This window comes from Artibeus jamaicensis, unplaced genomic scaffold (assembly GCF_021234435.1).
Source record: "Artibeus jamaicensis isolate MK-2021 breed Jamaican fruit bat unplaced genomic scaffold, CSHL_Jam_final contig_3126, whole genome shotgun sequence".
Taxonomy (NCBI): Eukaryota; Metazoa; Chordata; class Mammalia; order Chiroptera; family Phyllostomidae; genus Artibeus; species Artibeus jamaicensis.
The window spans coordinates 17,390,193-17,411,639 of NW_026521723.1; the positions used below are offsets into that span (position 1 = coordinate 17,390,193).

General features: G+C 46.3%; 1 protein-coding gene across 2 annotated transcripts in view; it reads right to left on the minus strand.

Moving 5' to 3' along the window:
• Positions 1 to 4,465: 4,465 nt before the first annotated feature.
• The window catches only part of GPR156 (G protein-coupled receptor 156), a 98,599-nt gene continuing 81,617 nt past the window's right edge, over positions 4,466 to 21,447 (minus strand). For both annotated transcript variants that reach the window (XM_053663005.1, XM_037139804.2), the window contains 3 exons: positions 20,576 to 20,812; positions 12,399 to 12,557; positions 4,466 to 8,039 (listed from right to left, as the gene is read on the minus strand). In XM_053663005.1, coding sequence (XP_053518980.1) covers positions 6,702 to 8,039; positions 12,399 to 12,557; positions 20,576 to 20,812 — 1,734 coding nt within the window. In that variant the 3' untranslated portion in view covers positions 4,466 to 6,701. The remainder of the gene's footprint in view (positions 8,040 to 12,398; positions 12,558 to 20,575; positions 20,813 to 21,447) is intronic.

Genomic DNA, 21,447 nt, shown 5'->3' on the forward strand with positions numbered 1-21,447 from the left:
TGCTTAATAAATTCTGAGGCTAGTTGGAAATGGTCAGAAAAAAGAGAGGTCATATCAGGCTGGGGTGGTTAGAATGAAGGAGAGAGGGGCTGGTATGAGCCAAAGTATAGAGGTTGTTGGGGTTCAGAATGAGCCACCCCAAGATGTGCCTCAGTGGTATGCAGATTACTTTGAACTAAAGGCAACTTTAGCTGCAGGGTCAAGAGAAAATTATGCCCCTCCCTTTAATTACCTAGGAGAACTTGAATTAGGTAGTGTCCCTGCCCACAAAAGCTATTACCAAAGGTAACTTCTTTTAACCTATCTATAGGGCAGGATAAACTTCTATTTATTGTACTAAATATCTGTTCTTATCATCCAGCAATGACCCTTCAAAGCCCCCAAGGTGTATTACCTCATCCCTAGTTCAGAATATCTTATGTACCCCGACCCCCTTTCCATCTCTGAACTTCTCATGCATGTGGGGTTCCCATACACATGTATGTATTAGATTTGGTTATTTACTCTTGCTAATCTGTCTCATGTCTATTTGATTGTTAGACAGGTTGTTATTAGCCAGAAGAATCTTGAGGGTAGAGGAAAGTGTGTTCCTCCCCAAGCCTGAGGTAGATGGAGGTATGCTCTGGTAACAGAGAGTAAACTGATTTGGCAGCAGCAAGATGAAGAGTCTCAGGTAAGTTAAGAGTGGGGGAGGGTAGAGCTCCATGATGGAGGGCCTTGAGACCCAAGCCAAGGTGAGACTTCATCCTGCAGGAAGGGAGTGGGAGTAATAAAGGGTTTTCAGCAAAGTAGAGATTTGAGTTGAAGAGATTCTGTGGCCCTCCCCTGATATCAGCAGACGATCTGTCAGCTATTTTTACCCTCATGGGGTCTTCTGGAACCCTTGCCCCAGAGTCATGTATTTTTGTGCCATTTAAAGGGCACAGTATTTGAGAAAAAGCTTTCAGTTTTGGGGACTGACTGTGGTCTTTATAAACAAGGATTTGCTTCTTTTCAGTATCACATGTATTTGGCATTAAACTTCCTGAAGGGGGTGGGAGTGAGCAGGTAGCTTTAGAAAGCTCCCTTCCAGCCAACTGGAAGCTGTTCAATGACTCAGCAGTGACAGGTTTTGCAATAGGCTTACAGAACCAGACCAGCTTGCTTTTCCGAAGGAAATCTTCATGTCCTAAGAAAACCTCAGCCTGGGCCCCTGCCCTGCTGGATTGAAATTCCTGTCTTCTGAAAGCAATCCTGTAGCACATGCTCTGGAACCAGCATTGGAGAATCTAAAAAGGGCTTTGGAATCAAGTTTCAGATCAAACTCTGGCTCTATTTCTAACCAGCTGTGTGATCTCAGGCAAGTTACCTAACCTCTCCCTGTTATAGTTTCCTCATCTGTAAAAATGAAATAAGCACACTTTGCAAGTATTAAGTGGCACATAGTAGTTATTCCATGTATTTTTCTATTGTGACGTGTATAATAGTTCTACAAAGGAAATTAGTTGTGTCTCTTCACTCCACCCTAAAAAAAAATCAGACTTCCTGACTTTCCAACTGCACCTTCCCTTCTAGGCCAGCCCTAATGTTTGAGTCTTGCAGGTGGGTGTGCTCCCTACAGTAAGTGAACTTGGCCTTAGAAGAGGTTCAGGGAGAAAATTCCATTGCTCAAGAAGTGGGTTGAACTAATCTTCATTTTTGCAGATCTATTTAGAAGACCCTTTCCTCAGGAATCAATTGAAGACAAAGAAAGGGATTTTGGTATAAAGCAAGAAAACATAAAGAGGATTTTGAAATATAAACCTGTGTTTCCTGAATAACTACCTAAGACAAACACTAATATCATGTTTACTATGTGTCAGGCATAGCTCAGATCACTTTACAAATGCTAATTCATTTGACCCTCATAGCAACCTTAAGAGCTAAGCATTATTGTCCTAGTTTACAGCTGGGGAAACTAAGCCACAAAGAGGTTATGCAACTTGCTGGAAGTCACCCAGACATGTGGGTGATTTTAAGCCCAGGCATTTCAGTGGGGGAAGAAAATTATTGTACAAAAATGAGTGGAGAAGAGACCTTACCTAAAATGCATTCTTTTGACAAAGGGTTTCAGTATTATCTCAAATGTGTATCTGCAACACTGCTGTCCATGACGAGATGCCGGAGCCTGCATCCCAGGTGACTTCTATTATGAGATGCCTCACTGAGGTCCCTCTTGAGACAATTCTAGGTAGACCACTCTTATTTTCTTGGCTTATTTCTTTTGACAAACATTTGATGAACATCAAATATGGGCCAGGCACAGTGCTGGAGACACCAAGGTCATTATAACAAGTTGTGGCTCAAGAAGCTCATAGTCAAGTGGGGAAAACCGAGAAATTAATCAACAGTTACATACATAGTGAAGAAGGAGCTCTGCCTTTCTTCACAGAAGCAAGCCTCCCTTTCTCTCAACTCAAAACCATAGCCAGCGCAATCATGCACAAAAGAGGTCATCGCCACAGTCTGCCCACTGACAGAGCTAAGCAGGATGCCTTTCTTTGCCTCCTCCTTCACCACATCTCCCTTGTCTCTTTTTGTTCTTTGGATGTCTTATCTCCTTTCCCTTCTTTTTTTCCTGTTGTTTTGCTTTTCTCTTAGTCACCTGAAAACCTTTTCAGGCCCTCTCCCAAGCACTTATTCTCTGAGCATATGCATCTTGCTAGTGTATTCCAACATCCAAAGGTAAGTCCCAGAATGAGGAAGATTGGAAGACATTGACATAGATCTTGTCAAGTTCATATCAGGTTGTTTCTTCCTGTGACACTGGCATTTCCTGTCCCTTGTGAACTTAATAGTGAACTGAACATTCCAAGATGTTCCCTTACTCAAATGCAGTTTGGCTGGGGATGCTAAGATCTGGAACATTTGGGGAGAGAGCATCAGAGTAGGTGCCAGAGCTGAGGAAAAGCAAAGTCTGAGGACAAAGCATTTCTCCTGCCTCCAGCCCCTTAAAGAGGCATCCCTGCATTAGACCTATCATAACAAAGCCCAGGTGGTATTACTGGGAAAAGTGCAGCAGCCAGAGGGAACAGAGAAACTGCTTTGTTTGAGGCTTTAAGAAGGGGACTCAGGTAGATGATGGTGATAAAGATGAATAAGACTGTTCTGCTAATAATGCTTGCTAGTTACAAGCCTGTGAAGAAAGCACCTTTAAGAGAAAACCTTACCACAATAGCTTTTTTTGCTCCTCTTCTATTAACTCCATCATTCTACACCACCTTTCTTTACGGGACTTAAAGTACTGTCATTTTCAGAAAGCAGTTACTTCTGGGTGATCTTTTTTCCTACTCTCAACTCCTTGGAAGGCAGTAAAACCAGATGGCTCTGCCTGCCTTTCTGATGCTTTTCTAGAACAGGTTCTTTGCCTTTGTTTCATTCACTTTTCTGCTCAGAAATCCATCCGTCAAACAATTTATTAGGCTTATTCTTTGTGCAAAGTTCTCTGATGTCTACGCTAGAAGATACAAAAATGCAGAAGATACACTTGATGCTTTCAGGAACTTGAAGTCTGTGGAGAAGATACATTTAAATATAACAAAATAAACACAGACTGAAGAGATTTTGTGAAACTTGTGTTGGCTCTAATATGGTGTTTTAAAAGCATGTCTCCTACATCTGATGCTTTCCCCCTGCTCCTCTATGAGCTCCAGGAAGGCCAAGTTGATCCTTTAAGGAAAGACAGTTTGAGCACAGGTGAGAGAATAGGGCCCCACTTTGGAATCAGGATGGACACCTCCGACCCCGAGATTTCAATCAGCTGGGCAACATAGGCATGAGTCAGAATCATGCCTGGCTGCATGCAACGCCTTAGGCCCAACAGAAATGTGCAGAGCCCCAGTGACAGTAGCAGAGAGGATGTTTATGTGTCCACAGTTCCTTTGTAGAAGTTACTGCCCTTTCTTCAAGAGTGTTACAATCAAGAGCATGCCAAAAGTCACTGCACACTCTTTTTTTGGAGAATTTCATCACTGGTTTTGCTGGCCTTGGGTAAGAAAATCTATGGAGGGAGTTGGTGAGGAGTCGGGGTGGGTGGTGCAAGAGTAAGTTAGGGATTGGAGACAGTATTTTGGGGTGGGCAGCTGTGGTGCTTGGCACATTGTTTTTGAAACAAACAATAGGAAAAATGGGGGTATATTCTTTATCTTTCTAACCAAGTCTCTCAAGGGTTACAAAGTCATTCCAGGTAAAATAGATAACAGAAGCCTCTATTTTCAAACTGAGTCTGAAACATGGTATCCTTCTTTATTTAACTGTTGGGGTCAGTCAATTTTATTTGGGGTTGTTCAGGAAAGGCTGAAGAAAGAATTCATGTTTCACCTGAGTCTTTTTTTTAATAAAAAAAGTTTTATTTATTTATAGAGAGAGGAGGGGAGCGAGAAAGAGAGAGAGAAACATCAATGTATGGTTGCCTCTCACTCACCCGCAACTGGAAACCTGGCCCACAGGCATGTGCCCTGACTGCAATCGAACTGGTGACCCTTTAGTTCGCAGACCAGTGGTCAATCCACTTAGCCACACCAGTCAGGGCTCCACCTGAGTCTTGAGGGATAAATAATTCACAAGGTATGCAAAGAAGGGAAAGGAATTCAAAATAGAAGAGGAATGGAGATGCAGAAGGGCTGGAATGGTGGGACCAAGGATGCAGGAGCAAGGAGTGAGAAGGATAAAAGGACAGCCAGGTGTAGAGCCTGCATAGTTCACACTCATGAACGGCAGGCACCTAGTGGTGACATACTGGGAGGAAAGGAGCTGGAGGAGTTGGAAGGAAAGGAGGGGGTGAAGCCGACACAGGACCCCTGTGAGTGAGAAGAGTCCAGGGTCTCCAGAATTTCCTCTAGGTGCTGGGGCAGGTGTTTCTGTCACAAACGAAGTTTTAACACTTGCAAACCCAGGGTAACCCAGTGACGACTCTGAAGGCTGCTGTGTGTCCACTCTGTGCATCTATCCCCCAGCCCGAGACCATCATTTCTGAAGAGACTTCCCTTGGGAGCCAATTCTCTTTTATTAAGCTATCACTTGGACAACAAACAAACAGCACAAACAGACACTACAAACCCACACGTACAATAAGTTGTGACATTTGTAAGTTAGATGACAGAAAAAGCTGTGCTACCAGGAGGGCCCCCAATCCAGTGTCTTGATATTCATGAGTGTCAGCAGCCCCTGTGAGTCCATGACAAACCTTCTGTGGGACATTTAGAGCCAAATACCCTGCCCCAGGCATGTCTGATGAGGCTTAGACTCCTGCACATGGACATGTACACACACACAGACAGGAGCGGAGAATGGCCTCCGAACAACAGCAGCTTAGCAACAAGCAAAGTGGCCCATCTGTGCTTTCCCTGTGGCTCTGGCAGCAGAAGAGTTCCCCGCACTGATCCTTCACCAGCTCCCTGGTTCCCTTGGGAGGTGCAGGTGGGCCTCGAGGCAGTGAGGGCTGCTCCACCAGGAGAACCCAGTTTTGCTGCTATCTTGGGGCAAGGGTCCTGGACTGCAGGGTGAACACATCTCAGCTTTCCTACACTACCCTTGCTTTATTGCCTGGGCTGCCAATCCCTGCTTGCCACTCCCAGAAGAATGAGTAAAAAGCTGTATCCCAAGGAAAATCTACCAACTCGGAGTCCCATGAGCTGTGTGCAAGTCCTACATCAGCCACTCTCCAGCAGCGTGACATTGTGAAAGCCACCTCAGTTCTCGAAGCTGCAAATTCCCCATCTGTCTACTTCCCAGGGTTATCACAAGGAATTATTGAAATTTGATACTGCCAAGTACTGTGCCAAACTGAAGGTAAATGATCAAAACCCATTTGCTTTCCTGCCGTCTTTCCCCCCACTTTCTATTTCCAGGTTTATTTATCCACTGATAGCTGCGTAACCCCAATGGCACCAAAAGCGCCTCTTGACCAACAACAGGGCCCCCACGCCGCAACAGTGGCCAGCAGTGTGCCAATCTGCGGCACTGGTACGATCTAAGGGATGGACCACAGGACCAGAAGGCAGCCTGGACATCAGGTGCCACTCAAGCCCAGGAGTGAGATTTGGGTAGCCTGAGCCCTGACTGCCTCGGGGATGACGACGAGGTGCCGTGATGGTGGGAAAACATGAACTCCAAATAGTGCTGTGGAGGTGGCTGTGAGTCGGGTCCTGTCAGAGCTGGAACCCAGCGGGCGGTGCTGTTTATAAGCTTTAGCAGAAACGCAACCCGGCCCCCTGCCAAGAACGGGACATCTGAGGATGTAGGGAACTTATCTTTGTAGCACATCTGTCACCAAAAGGCCACTTTGATGGGCCATAGTCCTCAACTGTGGTTCTGCAGAAATTTTCGTTCCATCTCTCCATCTGTCTGTCCACCAGCCATCCATCTGGTATGTATTAAAAGTTTTGTAGAATACAGGCTGACCAGTACAGAAAAGCCTCTGTGCTCATGTAGCACCTTTTATCCATAGAGTAACTTTTATGGTCACTCAGCTGGAGTCTTCTACAGGAATGCTGTGAGGTAGTAACAAGATAGGAAATACCCTTCTTTTTATAGATCAAGGGAGCATCGGTGAAACATGGTAAGAGCTGCTCAATGCAGGGCGCTGGTGTGTTCCCCGAAGGACAGACCTGGCCTTCCTCCTGGAGGCCTTGGTACAGCTTGTCCTGGACTAACCTCTATACCCAGACCCACTCTGCTGTGTTTCACACCAGGGTGGGTTTCAAGTCATCTTTGAAGTTCACGACAGGCTTTGAGCGGGCCCACAGCTTTTCCCAGGAAGCCAGCCCCCCAGCACGCTGAGGGTCAGGGTCTGACGAGCCACTGTCACTGGAATCAGAGGAACTCTGAAAGCAGATTTCACAGTATGGCCGGTGGCAGTGGCAGAAGAACTCATCGGAGCTGCTGGACTCAGTGTCAAGGTAGTTGCATGGAGAAGAAAGAGAGGGAGAGCCCGGGGACCCTGGGGACTGTGGCTGTTGCTGCTCAGGCAGATCTGGTGAGGCTCTGGATAGGGGCGGGCCAGCAGGACATTGTGCCTGGCCAGAACCAGGAGGCTGGTGAGGAAAGGCTGCACGGCTTCTGCCGGCCCCCCGGGGCTCTGGCTGGCATTGTGTGCTGTCCTTCGGGGTGCCTGGCTTGCCTTGAGGATCTGAGAGTAGTGAGGGTTTCTTGGAAGAGGGTACCCTCAAATCAGCATTTTGGGGTGCCAAGCAGAGGCTGTCCCTGTTCTGCACATTTAACCTACTCTTTGCACCAGATAAAATCTTATTTGCCCGATGCCCCACATATGAGGGTACAGAGCCTGGAAAGTGTGAGTGAGCCCGCGGCGCTGCCCGCCTTCTCCTCACCATGTGGGGGCTAAAGCCCAGCTCCTTAGGGAGGGACGTCTTCGGGGCACTGTGGGCAGCACTGCTCTTCCAGGGTTGCTGGGGACAAGACAGGGAAGAGGGGAGTGGAGCCTCTGGGCCCAGGCCCAGATCTTGTAGGACTTCCTGAAGTTTCTCCCTGATCACCGAACTGACCCTGGACAGCTGCTTTTGTGGCTCCCCTGAGTTCCCCAGGTGGCCCAGTGTCCTAGGAACAGAGCCTTCTTCACCTGGTATGAGACTCTGGTGGGAGGCCATGGGTACCTGGTCTCTTTTTTCTGCACCCTGGCTTTGCTCAGCCTGTGGCTTCTGACTATAGCCCCAATTTGCATGATCGGAAAAGTCTTTCAAGTCAGACATCTTCTGCCCTGGGGAGGAGCCAGAGTCCTTCTCTGGCCCCTTGAGGCTTTGTGCATTTGGGGAGGGCACTGAGGTAGTCTGGGAGTCCTGGGCAGGTGCACTGGTATCATTCTGAGAGTCAGAGAGGCACAGCGAATGACTTTGAGTTGCCAGGCCATGCATGGGGGCTGTGGCTTGGCCGTCCTCGCTGTGGGAAGAGGCAGGAAAGACAGCCCACTCTGGGGGGTCATAGGTACACTCAGCTGACATCAGCCTCACGAGCTTCTCTTTGGCGTTGTTTACTTGTTCCTGCAGACTTTCAATCACAGCATTTTTCTGTAAGATAAAAGCAAAACCATCAACAAAAGATGCTGCTGAAGGTTTTCACACCATCTCCCATGGGGGAAAAAGTGTGGCACCAAGGGACCTTGGTTTAAATCCCAGCTGCTCTGTGTATCAGCTGGTAATCAAGGTCCGAGAAGGTGCCTCCACACAAAGTGGAAACACCTGTTGTGCACAAAGCGCTTGGTGCAGTCAGCGACACAGGCGCTCAGTGAAGGAGAACCATGATTTACTGTAGTGGGGTCTCCACTGACCCCCATGTTCCCACTCTGTGGCATTATCTGTGAGACCGGAGGTTGGAGGAGACACAGCTTGCTGCTTGCTGGCTGGGGCACACACCTCTGAGAACTGGGAGGGGAAGGTCACTCTGCAGGACACAAGCCTGAAAAATGGCCCAACTCTGGTTTATCACACTTTTGCAAAATGCAGATGAATTCGAAGCACATCTCAAGGGGATGATTGAGTGGGGGAAATGAGTATTTTGCCTCTTGGTAAATAGACTAGAAAATGGAAAAACAGAGAGAAGGGTGGAGATTCCTGGGCCAGAGAGATAAGGCTGGAGCCAGGAGGGGCCAATGAGAATCTCAGGTTGGTGTTGCCACCTGCCTTGGCTGGACCTTGGAGTGGAAGGTGAAAAGTTACTGGTATCTCCTACAGAAGAGCAGGCATTGGAAGTATTGGAGAGCTTTTTTTTCTTTTAACAGAATTGTTGGGCCAGACTCTCTGATAGCTTCATTCAACAGATCTAGAATGGAGTCCAGAAGATGCATGAGGCTGGGCCATTTCTGCTATTGAGCTGCCTACCTGTTGCATGGCTGTTAGTCGATACACAGGCTGTGCCCAGGAGGCCTGGCAGGGGTGAGCTGCAGAGGTGTGTCCATCCTAACTTCATGGGCATGAAGTCGGGGAAGAGCACTGGCGGTGGGTGTGCCCTGCACATCCTCTGGTAGTATAATAACTGCTTTCCTAGCTCAGACCTTAGGTCCACCTTCTGAAATTTCTGATGATCAAAGGCAGTGGAGCAGGGTGGGGAACTGATGGTCTTGGGGCAGACAGCTGGGATTCAGAGTTCGGAGAAGGTGATAACACAAGCATTGTGTTCTAGGAACTGCTTGTTCAAATACCAAAACGTCACCCTCTTTAGAAGCTCAGGATGAGCATTTGGACATCCATTTATTATGCCCTGGAAATAAAAGGATGTTTCCCTTCTTTAGGATACCTGATACAAGTTGCCTATGGACCAAACCTGTGGTGTCTTCTCAAGTTGAGATGGGAGAGTTGACCAGAAGTGACCCTTTCCAAAAGCAGTATCTGGTAAACTAGTCCAGCCATGGTCTCTGGCAGCAACTCCAAGAGAGATCTACTGCTCTCTATTTATAAGCAGAAAGGTGATTTTTCTAATATTGGCTCTCCCAGTTACATCCTGGTTTAGTCTACTTCTTTTGCCATCGGGAGAGAGTCCCAGACCAGTGGGAAACTAACTGGTAAATAAGGGGAAGGGATTTGCAGCTGAGCACCTGCCTGCCCGTTCTCTCTTTTTCTCACCTGCAGAGTGGTGAGATCTGAGCATTGCTAGGGCAATGTAGAGGATTTGAGGACTCCCCAGGAGCAGAGGGGATGAGTAACTGGGAGACATTCATTTGGGTTCTGCGTGATACCTGGGTGGTGCCAGAGAGCTCTTTGAGCATCGCATAGGGGTGGCTGTGCTGATTGCCCAGGGGGGCCCCCCGACCCTCTTCCTCCTCGACAGCCCATCCTCATGAAGTCCACCCTGCACATGGTCAGGCTGGCTTCAGAAGGCCTCTACTGCCTCACTGAGTTAGGAGGAAGCCACCAACTGATGACAAATACCCAGCAAGTACACTCTCAGTGCTGTCTTTTTGTGCCTTATCTGCAAATTTCTTTGAGTGTAGTAAAACAGAATAAATACTGAGCTGCAAAGAACACTTCTCCCAGCAGACCAAACATCTGAAATTGGCTGGTGATGGAACTTTCAGAGAAAAAAGTGGGACTCTGTTTTCACTATGGCTGCATACTAATTAGAGGTGTGGTGTGAGCCACTGTCACCATGAGAGCAAAATCTGACCTATTGTGGCAGCTGCATTTAAATTAGCTTATTACCTGGCTGGTGTAGCTCAGTGGATTGAGCGCGGGCCTGGGAACCAAACAACCACAGTTCGATTCCCAGTCAGGGCACATTCCTGGGTTGCAAGCCAGTTCCCATCAGGGGACTCACAAGAGGCAACTATACATTGATATTTCTCTCCCTCTCTCCTTCCCTTCCCCTCTAAAGATAAATAAATAAAATCTTAAAAGAAATAAATGAGCTTATTAATGATTACTTTTGGCACATCTGGGGAAGCAAAACATTCACAAGTATGTTTCATAAGGTACAGGCCATAAGGAGAAATGGAATGACTCTCTCGTTGCTATGGCACAAGGAAGAAAAATAATAGGTAGTTTTCCTCTGCTGCGGAGTGTAGAAGGAAGGTCCTACCTCTGGCCTTCATACAACTTGGGAAGTCTGCTCTGGGAGCTGCCCCACACGGCATCTGGGGAACCCCTGGTCACAGCGGCAGAGGAGGGGAGAATGAGAAGGCGGACTCCCCAGATCATGGGAAAGTAAAAGGAGAACAAGGTAAGGGTGGCCAAGGGGGCTGCATCGGAGGGAAGCTGGAGTGAGAGGCTGCAACCAGGCTGGGCTCAGGGTTTGGGCACATGGAGGCAGGAGAGACACTGTGCCGTCCACCAGGCAAGGCCAGCACTGAGGATTTATGAGCTGGAACCTCTGTAGGCCTGCTCGAGGCCCCGGGACGGCTGCCGGTTCTCAGGCCTTTTCTGGGAAAGTGTACCAGGTGTAGGGTGTTGGGGCGAGGCCAGCTTTTTACTGCCTGTACATCTGCTCCCTATTAGGACCTTTCCTCTGCAGACTCGAGGCATCTTTTTAGATAGAGCAGATTCAGTCACTGAATGGGAAACGAGTGGTTAGTGTGGCAGAAGTACAAAAAGCACGTCATAAATAACCATAAGGCTAAAGAGTCAGGCCACTTGGCTGTTCCAACATTAGCTGATTGTCAATGAAAACCATCCTGGCTGTTCTTGCCAAGTCTCTGGCCTTCTGTTGAGCTGAGAAAAAAAATTGCTTCTTTGAAGACTTCACAGAGTATGAAAAGCAATGCTAGTCCCTTGCCAGGTGGGGAGAAATCTGGCTTTGAAATAAGGTCCTGAATGCTTCATAAATAGTACAGAAATAGAGAAGAAGTATGACTGAAAAAGGTCCAGGCTGCAGTGTGGTGTGGGAGCCTGGAGAGGCCCGGACAGCGGGTGCAGGGATGGCCAATCCCACCCTCTCATACGGGGACTGCTGACAGCCACAGGACCTTCCAGTCACAGGAAAACAGTTTCCCCAACTGCACCTACTCAGGTACGTTCTGTACTGGAGGGGCGGGGCGGAAGACTATAATTTAGTGAGTGTGAAACATACTGACTAATTCTTCTGGGCCCCGTGCCTCCTTCCTGAGGCAGGGCGGCCTCCCGCTTTCCCAAGTGCTTTCCGCAAGCCCACGCCACAGTGCCCGTTCTGGGAGGGGTGCCAGCTCGGGCCCAACTACAGAAGACAGAAGGGCTGGGGGCTCCCCAGTCCCTCCCGTTGGTGCTACTATGCTATTCAGAGGACCCATTAAGTCCCCCTTCCCATCTTTGGACATTACTGACTCTCTGGGTTGGTGGGGTGATTGAAATCTCTAGTCAGAACCTGCAAATACAGTAAGGGGCTCTAGAAGATGTTGTGAATGAGGACACAACTCTATGTAAGGGAAGAACGTGTCGTACAGAAGCAGCTCGCACCCACTACCACTCAGGGCCTTTACAGTGCTGCTCCTCTGCTTGGAAGGCTTCTCCCTGCACTCTTTTCTAGTCAGTTTGTACTTAACCTTCAGCTCTCAGCTCACAGAGTCTTTTCTGACAGCTCTAAGCTAGGTTCCCTTGTCCTGACCACCCATTTTTCTGTTTTATCATCCTAATTTTTTGCCTTCATTATTCTATTGTCCAATATCTATTTCCTGCATTAGACCATGAGCCCCATGAAGGTAGGGACTATGTTTATCTTATTCATCAGCACTTAGCACAATGCCTGGTACATCTGTTCAGTACCAGCTTTCTGTTTATTCAGAACGAATAAAGTGGGTGAAGTCAGCAATGGGAGAGTCCCTGGGGAAATGTTGAGGTTCTTCCTGCTGCTAAGAGAAGTGGAGGAACAGGAGGAGAAGAGCATTAGCGCCGTGACAGCTGGAGCCCGCTGCTGCCTGCCTGGAGTTCTTTAGAGAGAGTCCACCAGGCAGGGGTCTCACTTACTTCTGTGAGGAGTCTTTCCATGGAGGTCTTCTCTCCTCTAGCGCGGCAGTTCTGTTCCTCACCATACTGGGTAGGGCAGCTTTTGCTGGGAGTGCTGAAATATTTGGCCATGCATCTAATTGTTTGGTTTTCCTCTTCAAATGCCTTCCATTGCTTCAGCTGTTAAATAAAAGAGCACATGTTATTTATTTAATTACACACCCAGAAACACATTCTCTTACTCTTTCCCAAGAATATCAAGGAATGACAGTGATACACAAACACACAAACGATTCTCTCCTCAGAATGTACTTTACCCTGGAAAGCCCATGGAGTTATAGTAATGACAGATGGCATGGAGAATGTTAAGGTTATATAGTTTTTAAAATGCTAAAGGAAGGTGACAGGTAGATGACATGGAGCAATCTTAGCTTGACCCAGTCATTGCTGAACTGGTCAAAGAAAACCAGACTGAAGTGTACTCCTAGGGCCATATTCTAAAGCCAGAGTTGATGAGCTATAACAGGGTTACGCAATCTAAACACCGTATGTTTCAAGTGAAGCTGTTTCTAGTTACACGTAGCTGTTCTTGATTATCCTCATTTGTTGAGTAATGGTGTGCTCACAGTGATTGAAAACCCAGTTCCTTGCTGGAGGACTTCTAACCCGAATCAGTAATAAAGGCTCAGATGGAAAACAACAAGTGGTAATAAATATCAATAAAAATGATAGAACATTAGGTCTGTGATCTGACCATCTTTTCTTCTTGACCAATGAGGGGAGACTCAGACGGAGTATGAGTGCTGTAGGCAGAGCGCAGCAGAGCGCAGCTGTAACTGGGCACTGTGCCACACCACGTGACCACGACACAGCTGACGCAGACAGACCCTGTTAACTGTGGGGTCCTCGGGACAGTTTTCCAGGAGATGATGGCTTCGAGAAACAATCTGTGGGTACGCGGGCTGGTTTAATTTAACAGGGATGGAAATGAACATAGAACATTTGCACGTGGGGGCCGTCCTCCTGAGCCTTTGGGACACTGTCTCTACCTGGCGAAGGCCAGTGACATGGATGCCTGGGAAGGACACAGGGCAGAAGGCTTCTGCGTTTCCCTTAGGAATTCTCATAACTAAAAGTCCTAGTGATGTATGCCGGGTACTCTGGCACCCTAGAAAGGATGCTGGTGACCGTGGGGAACCTCCTGGGGGTCCCGGGACTTCTTTGCTCACTCATCAAACATTTACTAACTGCAATTTGGTAAATCTCAGGTAGGATTCTATATCTTCCCATCAGTTTCAATACCACCTCTCACCCAAGTCTTCTTGGGTCCTCTGCTGACTCAGCAAGACCCCTCATGATATCAGGAGTCTGGGTGCTCTGTGCCAGGTCAGGCCAGGAACCTCCCCTGCAGGCGCCCTTCTCTAAAGCCTAGGGTGCTGTGGTCTTACCGCCCTACCCAGGTGTTATTGGAATGTGGCACCACGGGGTCACTGTATGGTCTTAAGTGGATGCAGCAGGTTCCCAGGGTTGTTCCTAGTGCTGACCCTAGCAGTGTCACTGTGTCCTGGCCCCTTCTCAGGCCCCCTCATTTCCTCAGCAGTACAGCTTTTCCTCTCTCCCCAGCACCCTCAGTCCAACCCTACCCTCACCCTGGTGTAAGGGCCCTTTCAGGCCTTTGGGTCTGTCTCACCCTAAATGGGCCAGGTGGAGCCAGGGTGTCCCTTGACAAAGGCCACCTTCCCCACAGTTCCTCATTTGTGCAGATCCTGGTCCTTTAGACTTGACCCTTTAGCGGTTTCTGAAATATCGCAATAAATGACCCTCACGTCACAATTTCAGGACCTCTCCATGACCACTCCTCCAGAAGGACAGGCACATTCTTGGTTTTCAGCCTCTGGGCTATGTGGGGGTGGCAGGCTAAATAAATAGCCCCCCAAAGATGTTGCCCTCCTAATCCCTGGAACTTGTGAATATGTTCACCCTTACATGGCAAAGGGGATTCTGTAAATGTGCTTAAGGATCTGAGATGGGGAGATTATTCTGGATTATACCAATGGACCCAATGTGATCATGAGTCCCTGTGAGAGGGAGGCAGGAGGGCCGGAGTCAGAAAAAGAGAAGTGATGATGAAAATAGAGGTCAAAAAGAGAGAGATTTGAAGATGTCACACTGCTGGGACCCTTCATGAGATGGAAGAGCTCATGAGTCGAAGAATGCAGGTGGCCTCTAGAAGCTGAGAAAGGCAAGGAAATGGATTCTCACCTAGAGCCTCCAGAAGAAACGCAGATGTAGTAACCCCCTGATTTTAGCAAAATGAGGCCTATTTCATATTTCTGACTTCCAGAACTATAATACGTTTGAATTGTTTTAAGCCACTGTTTGTGATAATTTGTTATAGCAGCAACAGGAAACTAATACAGTGGTATTAAAGCTCAAGTCTTTAACAAGACCTACTAGGCCCTAGTAACTAGGGCTTTGAGAAGCACACCTCTTAAACTTCTGCCACACTCTCCTTCCTTCAATTTGTGCTTCAAAATGTGCAAAGATTTGTGGTGCTCCAAACATAGCCTGTTCTCTCTCTGCCTCTTGTCCCCCCATCTGAATGCCACTGCTCCCCCTACCCCAGATCTGCTCAATTAACTCCTGCCTCTCCTTCAAGACTAGGCCCATTTTCTGAGAAGGTGTCACTGAGTTCCTAGACAGGCTGGGACACCCCTTCCTCAGTATTGTGTAGCATGCCTTCCTCAAACATTTAAGACATGTATTATAATTCCTGTCATGTCTGCTCCCAACTACACCTGGATATGGGACCATGTGTTGAACTGCATGTTCCCAGTAGTTAATCAATGAGTAGATGAATAAATGAACAAATGAAGGAAGTTTTCCTTTAAAAAGTTCACCTATCTATAGTAGGGCCACAGAGACATAAACAGATAACTCTAAGGCAGGCTAGAAAGTCCTAAGTACTTACATGAAACACTTTGGGGTGTTGGAGGAGAAAACAAAATCCTATCTCAGGACCCATTTGCCTCTCAGAGGTCGAGGGAGGAAAGGAGAAGTTGTGTGGGGGGGATGGTTCACATTCAGATTACCATCAATATAAGCAGAGGCTGGCTCATTACTGGTGATGTCCTTAGTGTTTGGCATAAACACTCAGGCATTTCCTGAGGGCCGCCTGTAGAATGCTACTTGGTCCACCTGCTCTTCATCCATTTCACTCAGTTCTCTAGTGCCACCTAGCCACCCATGTGGTATCTGTGCCTTTGTTTTCATAAACCCCTCCCACGCACAAGGCTCATTGGCGAAAAGGAAGTACCTCTCCCTCTTCTCTTCCTTCCTCATGTAGCTCTCCTCAGATACTCTTCTAAAGTTGCTTAGTTGTCTCTCCCTCCTCAGAATACACAGTGCAGCTCTCTCACAGGGAGACTCTTGTACGAAAGACCATTGAGCCAGAGGGCAAAGTACATTCAAGGGTGCACAAAAACCAGACAGACCTTGTAGTTAGTTTTAGATTTTCTTAAAATATATTTTATTGATTATGCTATTACAGTTGTCCCATTTCCCCCCTTTATTCCCCTCCACCTGCACACCCACTCCCACCTGAATTCCCCCCCTTTAGTTCATGTCCGTGAGTCATACATGTAAGTTCTTTGTCTTCTCCATTTCCTATACTATTCTTAACCTCCCCTTGTCTATTTTGTACCTATCATTTATGCTTCTTATTCCCTGTAACTTCTCCCTGTCTATCCCCCTCCTGCTCCCCCACTGATAACCCTCCATTTCTGTGATTCCGTTCCTATTCTAGTTGTTTGTTTAGTTTTTTTGTTGTTTTTAGATTCAGTTGTTAGTAGCTGTGAGTCTGGTGTCATTTCACTATTCATAGTTTTTATCTTCTTTTTCTTAGATAAGTCCCTTTAACACTTCATATAATAAGGGCTTAGTGATGATGAACTCCTTTACCCTGACCTTATCTGAGAAGCACTTTATCTGCCCTGCCATTCTAAATGATAGCTTTGCTGGAGAGAGTAATCTTGGATGTAGGTCCTTGCCTTTCATGACTTGGAATACTTCTTTCCAGCCCCTTCTTGCCTGTAAGGTTTCTTTTGAAAAATCAGCTGATAGCTTTATGGGAACTCCTTTGTAAGTAATGGTCTCCTTTTCTCTTACTGCTTTTAAGATTCTCTTCTTATTTTTAATCTTGGGTAATGTAATGATGATGTGCCTTGGTGTGCTCCTCCTTGGGTCCAACTTTTTTGGGGCTCTTTGAACTTCCTGGACTTTCTGGAAATCTATTTCCTTCACCAGATTAGGGGAATTCTCCTTCATTATTTTTTTCAATTAAGTTTTCAATTTCTTGCTGTTCCTCTTCTCCTTCTGGCACCCCTATGATTTGGATGTTGGAATGTTTAAAGATGTCCTGGAGGTTCCTAAGCCTGTCCTCAATTTTTTGAATTCTTGTTTCTTCATTTTGTTCTGGTTGAATCTTCTTTCTTCCTTTTGGTCCAAACCATTGATTTGAGTCCTGGTTTCCTTCACGTCACTGTTGGTTCCCTGTAGATTTTTCTTTAGTTCACGTAATGCAACCTTCATTGCTCCCTGGGTCTTTTTTATGCTCTTGAAGTACCCAGTGAGTTCCTGGAGCATCCTGATAACCAGTGTCTTGAACTGTGCATCTGATAGTTTGGCTATCTCTTCATTGCTTAGTTGTATTTTTTCTGGAGCTTTGTTCTTTCATTTGGCCGTTTTTTTTTTTTTTTTTTTTGTCTCGGTGGCCTGTTATGCAGTAAGTGTTGGAGCCTTAGGTGTTCACCAGGGTGGGGCAACACACTTCATGCGTTGTGATGCTGTATGTAGGAAAGGGGTCAAAGAGGGAACAGTGCCACTTGCTCTGCTCTCTGCCTATTTTGTCAGACTTTCATACAGTTTGATTTTCTGGCAGTTCTGCTTGGTTTTTGTTTTTAAATTTGTTGTTGTCCTTCTTTTGGTTGTGGGAGGAGGCACTGTGTGTCTACCTACACCTCCGTCTTGGCTGTAAGTCTCTAGTTTTAGATTTTTTTTAGTTTCATTTCTTTTTTTAAAATATATTTTATTGACTATGCCATTACAGCTGTTCTATTTCCCCGCTTCATTCCCCTCCACCCTGCACACCCCTCCCCCACCATTACCCCCCTTTAGTTTATCACCATGTGTCTCAAGTTCTTTAGATTCTATATTTCCCATACTATTCTTGCCCTCCCCCCTATCTATTTTCTACCTGCTGTCTATGCTACTTATTTTCTGTACCTTCTCCCCCCTTCTCATTCTCCCACTCCCCTGTTGCTAACCCTCCATGAGATCTTCATTTCTATGGTTCTACTCCTGATCTAGCTGTCCTCTTAGTTTGCTTTTGTTTTAGGTGTGGTTCTTAATAACTGTGAGTTTGCTGTCCTAAACCTAAAATACAGTGGACTAAAAGTATATATTTTTAAAGTTTTAGATCTTGGTCAATTCAAGAGGAGAAAAGTTGTGAGAAAGAAAACAGATGAGGAAAGATAAAGAGAAAGGAAGCTCAAGAGAGCTAAAAGGAAAAATGGGGAACAGTGTCCATCCCTCCTGTTCTTGTATCCCACAATTCCACTTCCACTCTCACTTTATATATATATATGCATATTTTTAATCCTCATCCAAGGATATGTTTATTGATTTTAGAAGAGAGGAAAGAAGAGAGAGAGGGAGAAACATTGATTGGTTGCCTTTCATCCACTCCCTGAACAGAAATTGAACCCACAACCTAGGTATGTGTCTTGACCAGGAATCAAATCTACAACCTTTTGGTGTATGGAGATGATGCTCCTATCAACTGAGCCACCTGGCTAGAGCTCCACGCACTTTAAAAACTCAAGCACTTGTTGCTTAGTTCAAACCTGGAAGTCATATTTCAAGCTGAATTTCAACCTGCAATTTTACATTTGTGTATACATGGGAGTGTACCTAGCTATCGTTACTGACCTAGGTGCTGAAGAATCAAATGCCAAAGAGACTGGAACTTGTCTCTGAGACTTAGGATGCAAAGGGACAAGAGTGTTCAGAGAGGAGATATAAGTAGAGCCACATCATGGAGGTTGCTGATTAACTCAATTTTTAGATAGAAGTCTTGTTTTAGATCAGGAAGGCTTTCCTTGGGGATTACTTCTGCCCTAAATTATTTTTATCTTTCAGAGATTCCTATTAGCTCTAATTGTATCCCTAGATCTGTTCTCCATATTTTTTTTCTAGTCTCTCATTTTTTTAACTGTCTTCTTATGTTCTGTTTTCTTCAATTAATTCACTCATTCAGTATTTTCCCCATGTCCAATTGCCTATTCAATGTTTCTACTGGGGTTTTTAATTTAACACAATAGTTTTGATTATCCTTATTTAATATTTCATGATCTAAGATTATGTCCTTCTTAGGTTTGCTTTGGTTGAAGAGAGACAGCATCCTTTAAATCCTACTGACAAGACAAATATGATGTCCTCTATAAACTTCTATTTTGCATCAGAGGAAGGGAGCTTCTCTAAATCTCCAGAAATTTGTAGACCTCTTCTTATGAACTGCAGAATCTCTTCATAGGTCCCTGAATTTATAGTTTTACATGGGAAGAGCTATAGTTTCCCAGGGTATTATAATACATACATTCTTTTGGGGTTTCCCTCATCAACACAAAACGGCTGCCATAGCTCCTGGCATAACAAACATTCAAGTAGAAAGGACATGGAAGGGGTGACACCAGCCAAACCAATAGTTTTTTCAGGAAGCAAAAACTATTTCAGAAGCCTCTCAGGAAACCTTTAGTGTTCAACTGGGTGGTGTGGCACCCCTACCTGTAAGGGAGGCCAGAAAAGCAAGTGGTTAGCTCTTTCAGAGTATATACTGGAGGTGAGCAAGGAAGAAAAGGTTTGGCAATGGGTGGATGGGTTACCAATCAACAACATTGGCCACAGCCTAAGGGTGGGCTTCCCAAAAGGCCCCTCCCCACTTCTTTTTTCCCATCTCCTAGAGAGGACCAGCCCTTACTGTTCATAGACCTTTTCTGTTACATTCCAGACAAATAAGACTCAGCTGTCAATGGCTCCCTTTAAATTCAGTTCTTATAACATTAAGATTAGCAAAAATTCCTTCAGTTTCTGGCACCCTTGGTTGTTAGTGCTGCTGCTATTTTCATATTTGTTTACTCTTTTGAGCATTTGCATGAGAATTTATGAAAGGGAAGAAGAGTAAAAGGCCTAACTGTGTGTCATTCACAACATCATGCCCCAAAGTCCACTCTTTCCTTTGATAAACACCTTGTAATTTTCTACCACCATTTTATTGGTCAGTGGCAAAATCATTCATAGTCAACTAGAAGCTGCAATGGGAACCAGAATGGGGTGTTGGGGAGGGAGTGGGGTGAGGGAGGCCTCAGGGAAAGAAAGAGAGAACTAGTAGGGAAATGGGAAAAGTGCCTAATGCCAAGGTCATTAACTCAGATGGATGTGGCTCGGTGGTACCCTCAGGCCCAGCATGAGTAATTTCACATCACTTTCCTTTCAGAGCCAATGGATTCCTTTGCCTTTCCCTCCAACTCCTTTTTTCCCCTCTTTGCTGTCTGGACATTTCTGCTTCTATCTTCCTCCCCTATTTGATTTTTTTCCCTTTAATCCTCATAATATGAAACACATTTTTATTTAATTTTTATTTCTCTTCATTGTGAAAAGAAGGGGAATGCTCTGTATTTTACTGTAATAAAAAGAAAGAAAAAGCATTTAAAATTGCATAAAGTTCCAAAAGAGGTTTTCCTTGTGAATCTGCAATCTTAAACAGGAAAGAAGGAAAGGCTCCTCACTCCCAGGCTAGTGAAAGAATGACATCAAGATGAGGAAGGGATTGGGCATGAGTGAAACAGACTGGAGGATGGTGGAAAAGCAGGTCAGCGAGTCCACTGCCAGGGGTGGACATGGGCAGCCGCCATGGCTCAGCCACTCTGGGCTGCCCCCTTGCTGACTGAGAGCAGAGCCATCTTTCTTCAGGAGAGCAAGATTGGAAGAACAGAAGGAGCCAGCTCACCAGGAACCCACCTTCCTTCTGACTCTCCAGTAAATGGTACCCCAAAGTCTTGCTAGAAAACACAGTGAACAATTTATCATGCCCAGTAAATCCTCTGGAGAACTGGCCCTGCCAAACTCTTCATAGGGCATACCTGGGGGATGAAGATGAGGCAGTTGATGGTGGTTGTGCAAACAAAGATTCCTCCGGACGTGAGGCCAAAGACCAGGTTGGGCCAGGAGTGCAAGTATCTGGTGACCACAAAAAGTAGCCCAGCAGCCAGCACCACAAGGTTGACTCCAACCATGATGGTTAAAGACTGATTCACAGGAGGAGAGCTGACGTGGTCAGTCAGGCCAGCCAGGTAGGCACCATAGAGCAGCAGCAGACCCTGGAAGCAGAGGGGAGAACCAGAGGCTAGGGGAAGGCGAATAACAGACTTGGGGTCAAAGAGCAGGAGGGTGGGGACCATTTAAAATAAGGATTATAATACCAACCTTACAGGGTTGCTATGAGGATATACTCAGACATGTTAGGACTCTTAGGTGGCTTTAGGATGGCCCCTTACATCTAATAGGTGCTTACTGTTATTTTCCTCTCCTGCACTGAGAAGGAGTTTATCAGAGGTTGGCAAGAGGACTCTGCTGGAATGAGGCACATGACACGATGGTATGGGTGGGTGGGAGCCTTACAGAAAGGGCTCTGCGTACTAGGAGGGCAGTGGGTGCGTCACGCTGCGGGCGGTAAGGGCTGCCATGTCCCCTGTGTGGTTTTGCACTGCATGGAGCTGAGGGCCTCGTGGAAACTGAAATAGCCCTGTAGTCTGCTTTTCAAGCCCTGTGCTGCTGGCAGGGCCAGTGCCCTGAAGAAGGGGATCTTTTTTCTAATTTTCCCAAAGGCACCATCTGCTTGCCAAGCCCTGCACCTGCAAGATTGCATCTGCCCAAAAGGGATGCCTCTTTCTAATTTACACAAAGGATCTCTACAGGATAGCAGTGGCTCTGTGCCAGGGGGTGTTTATGGGAG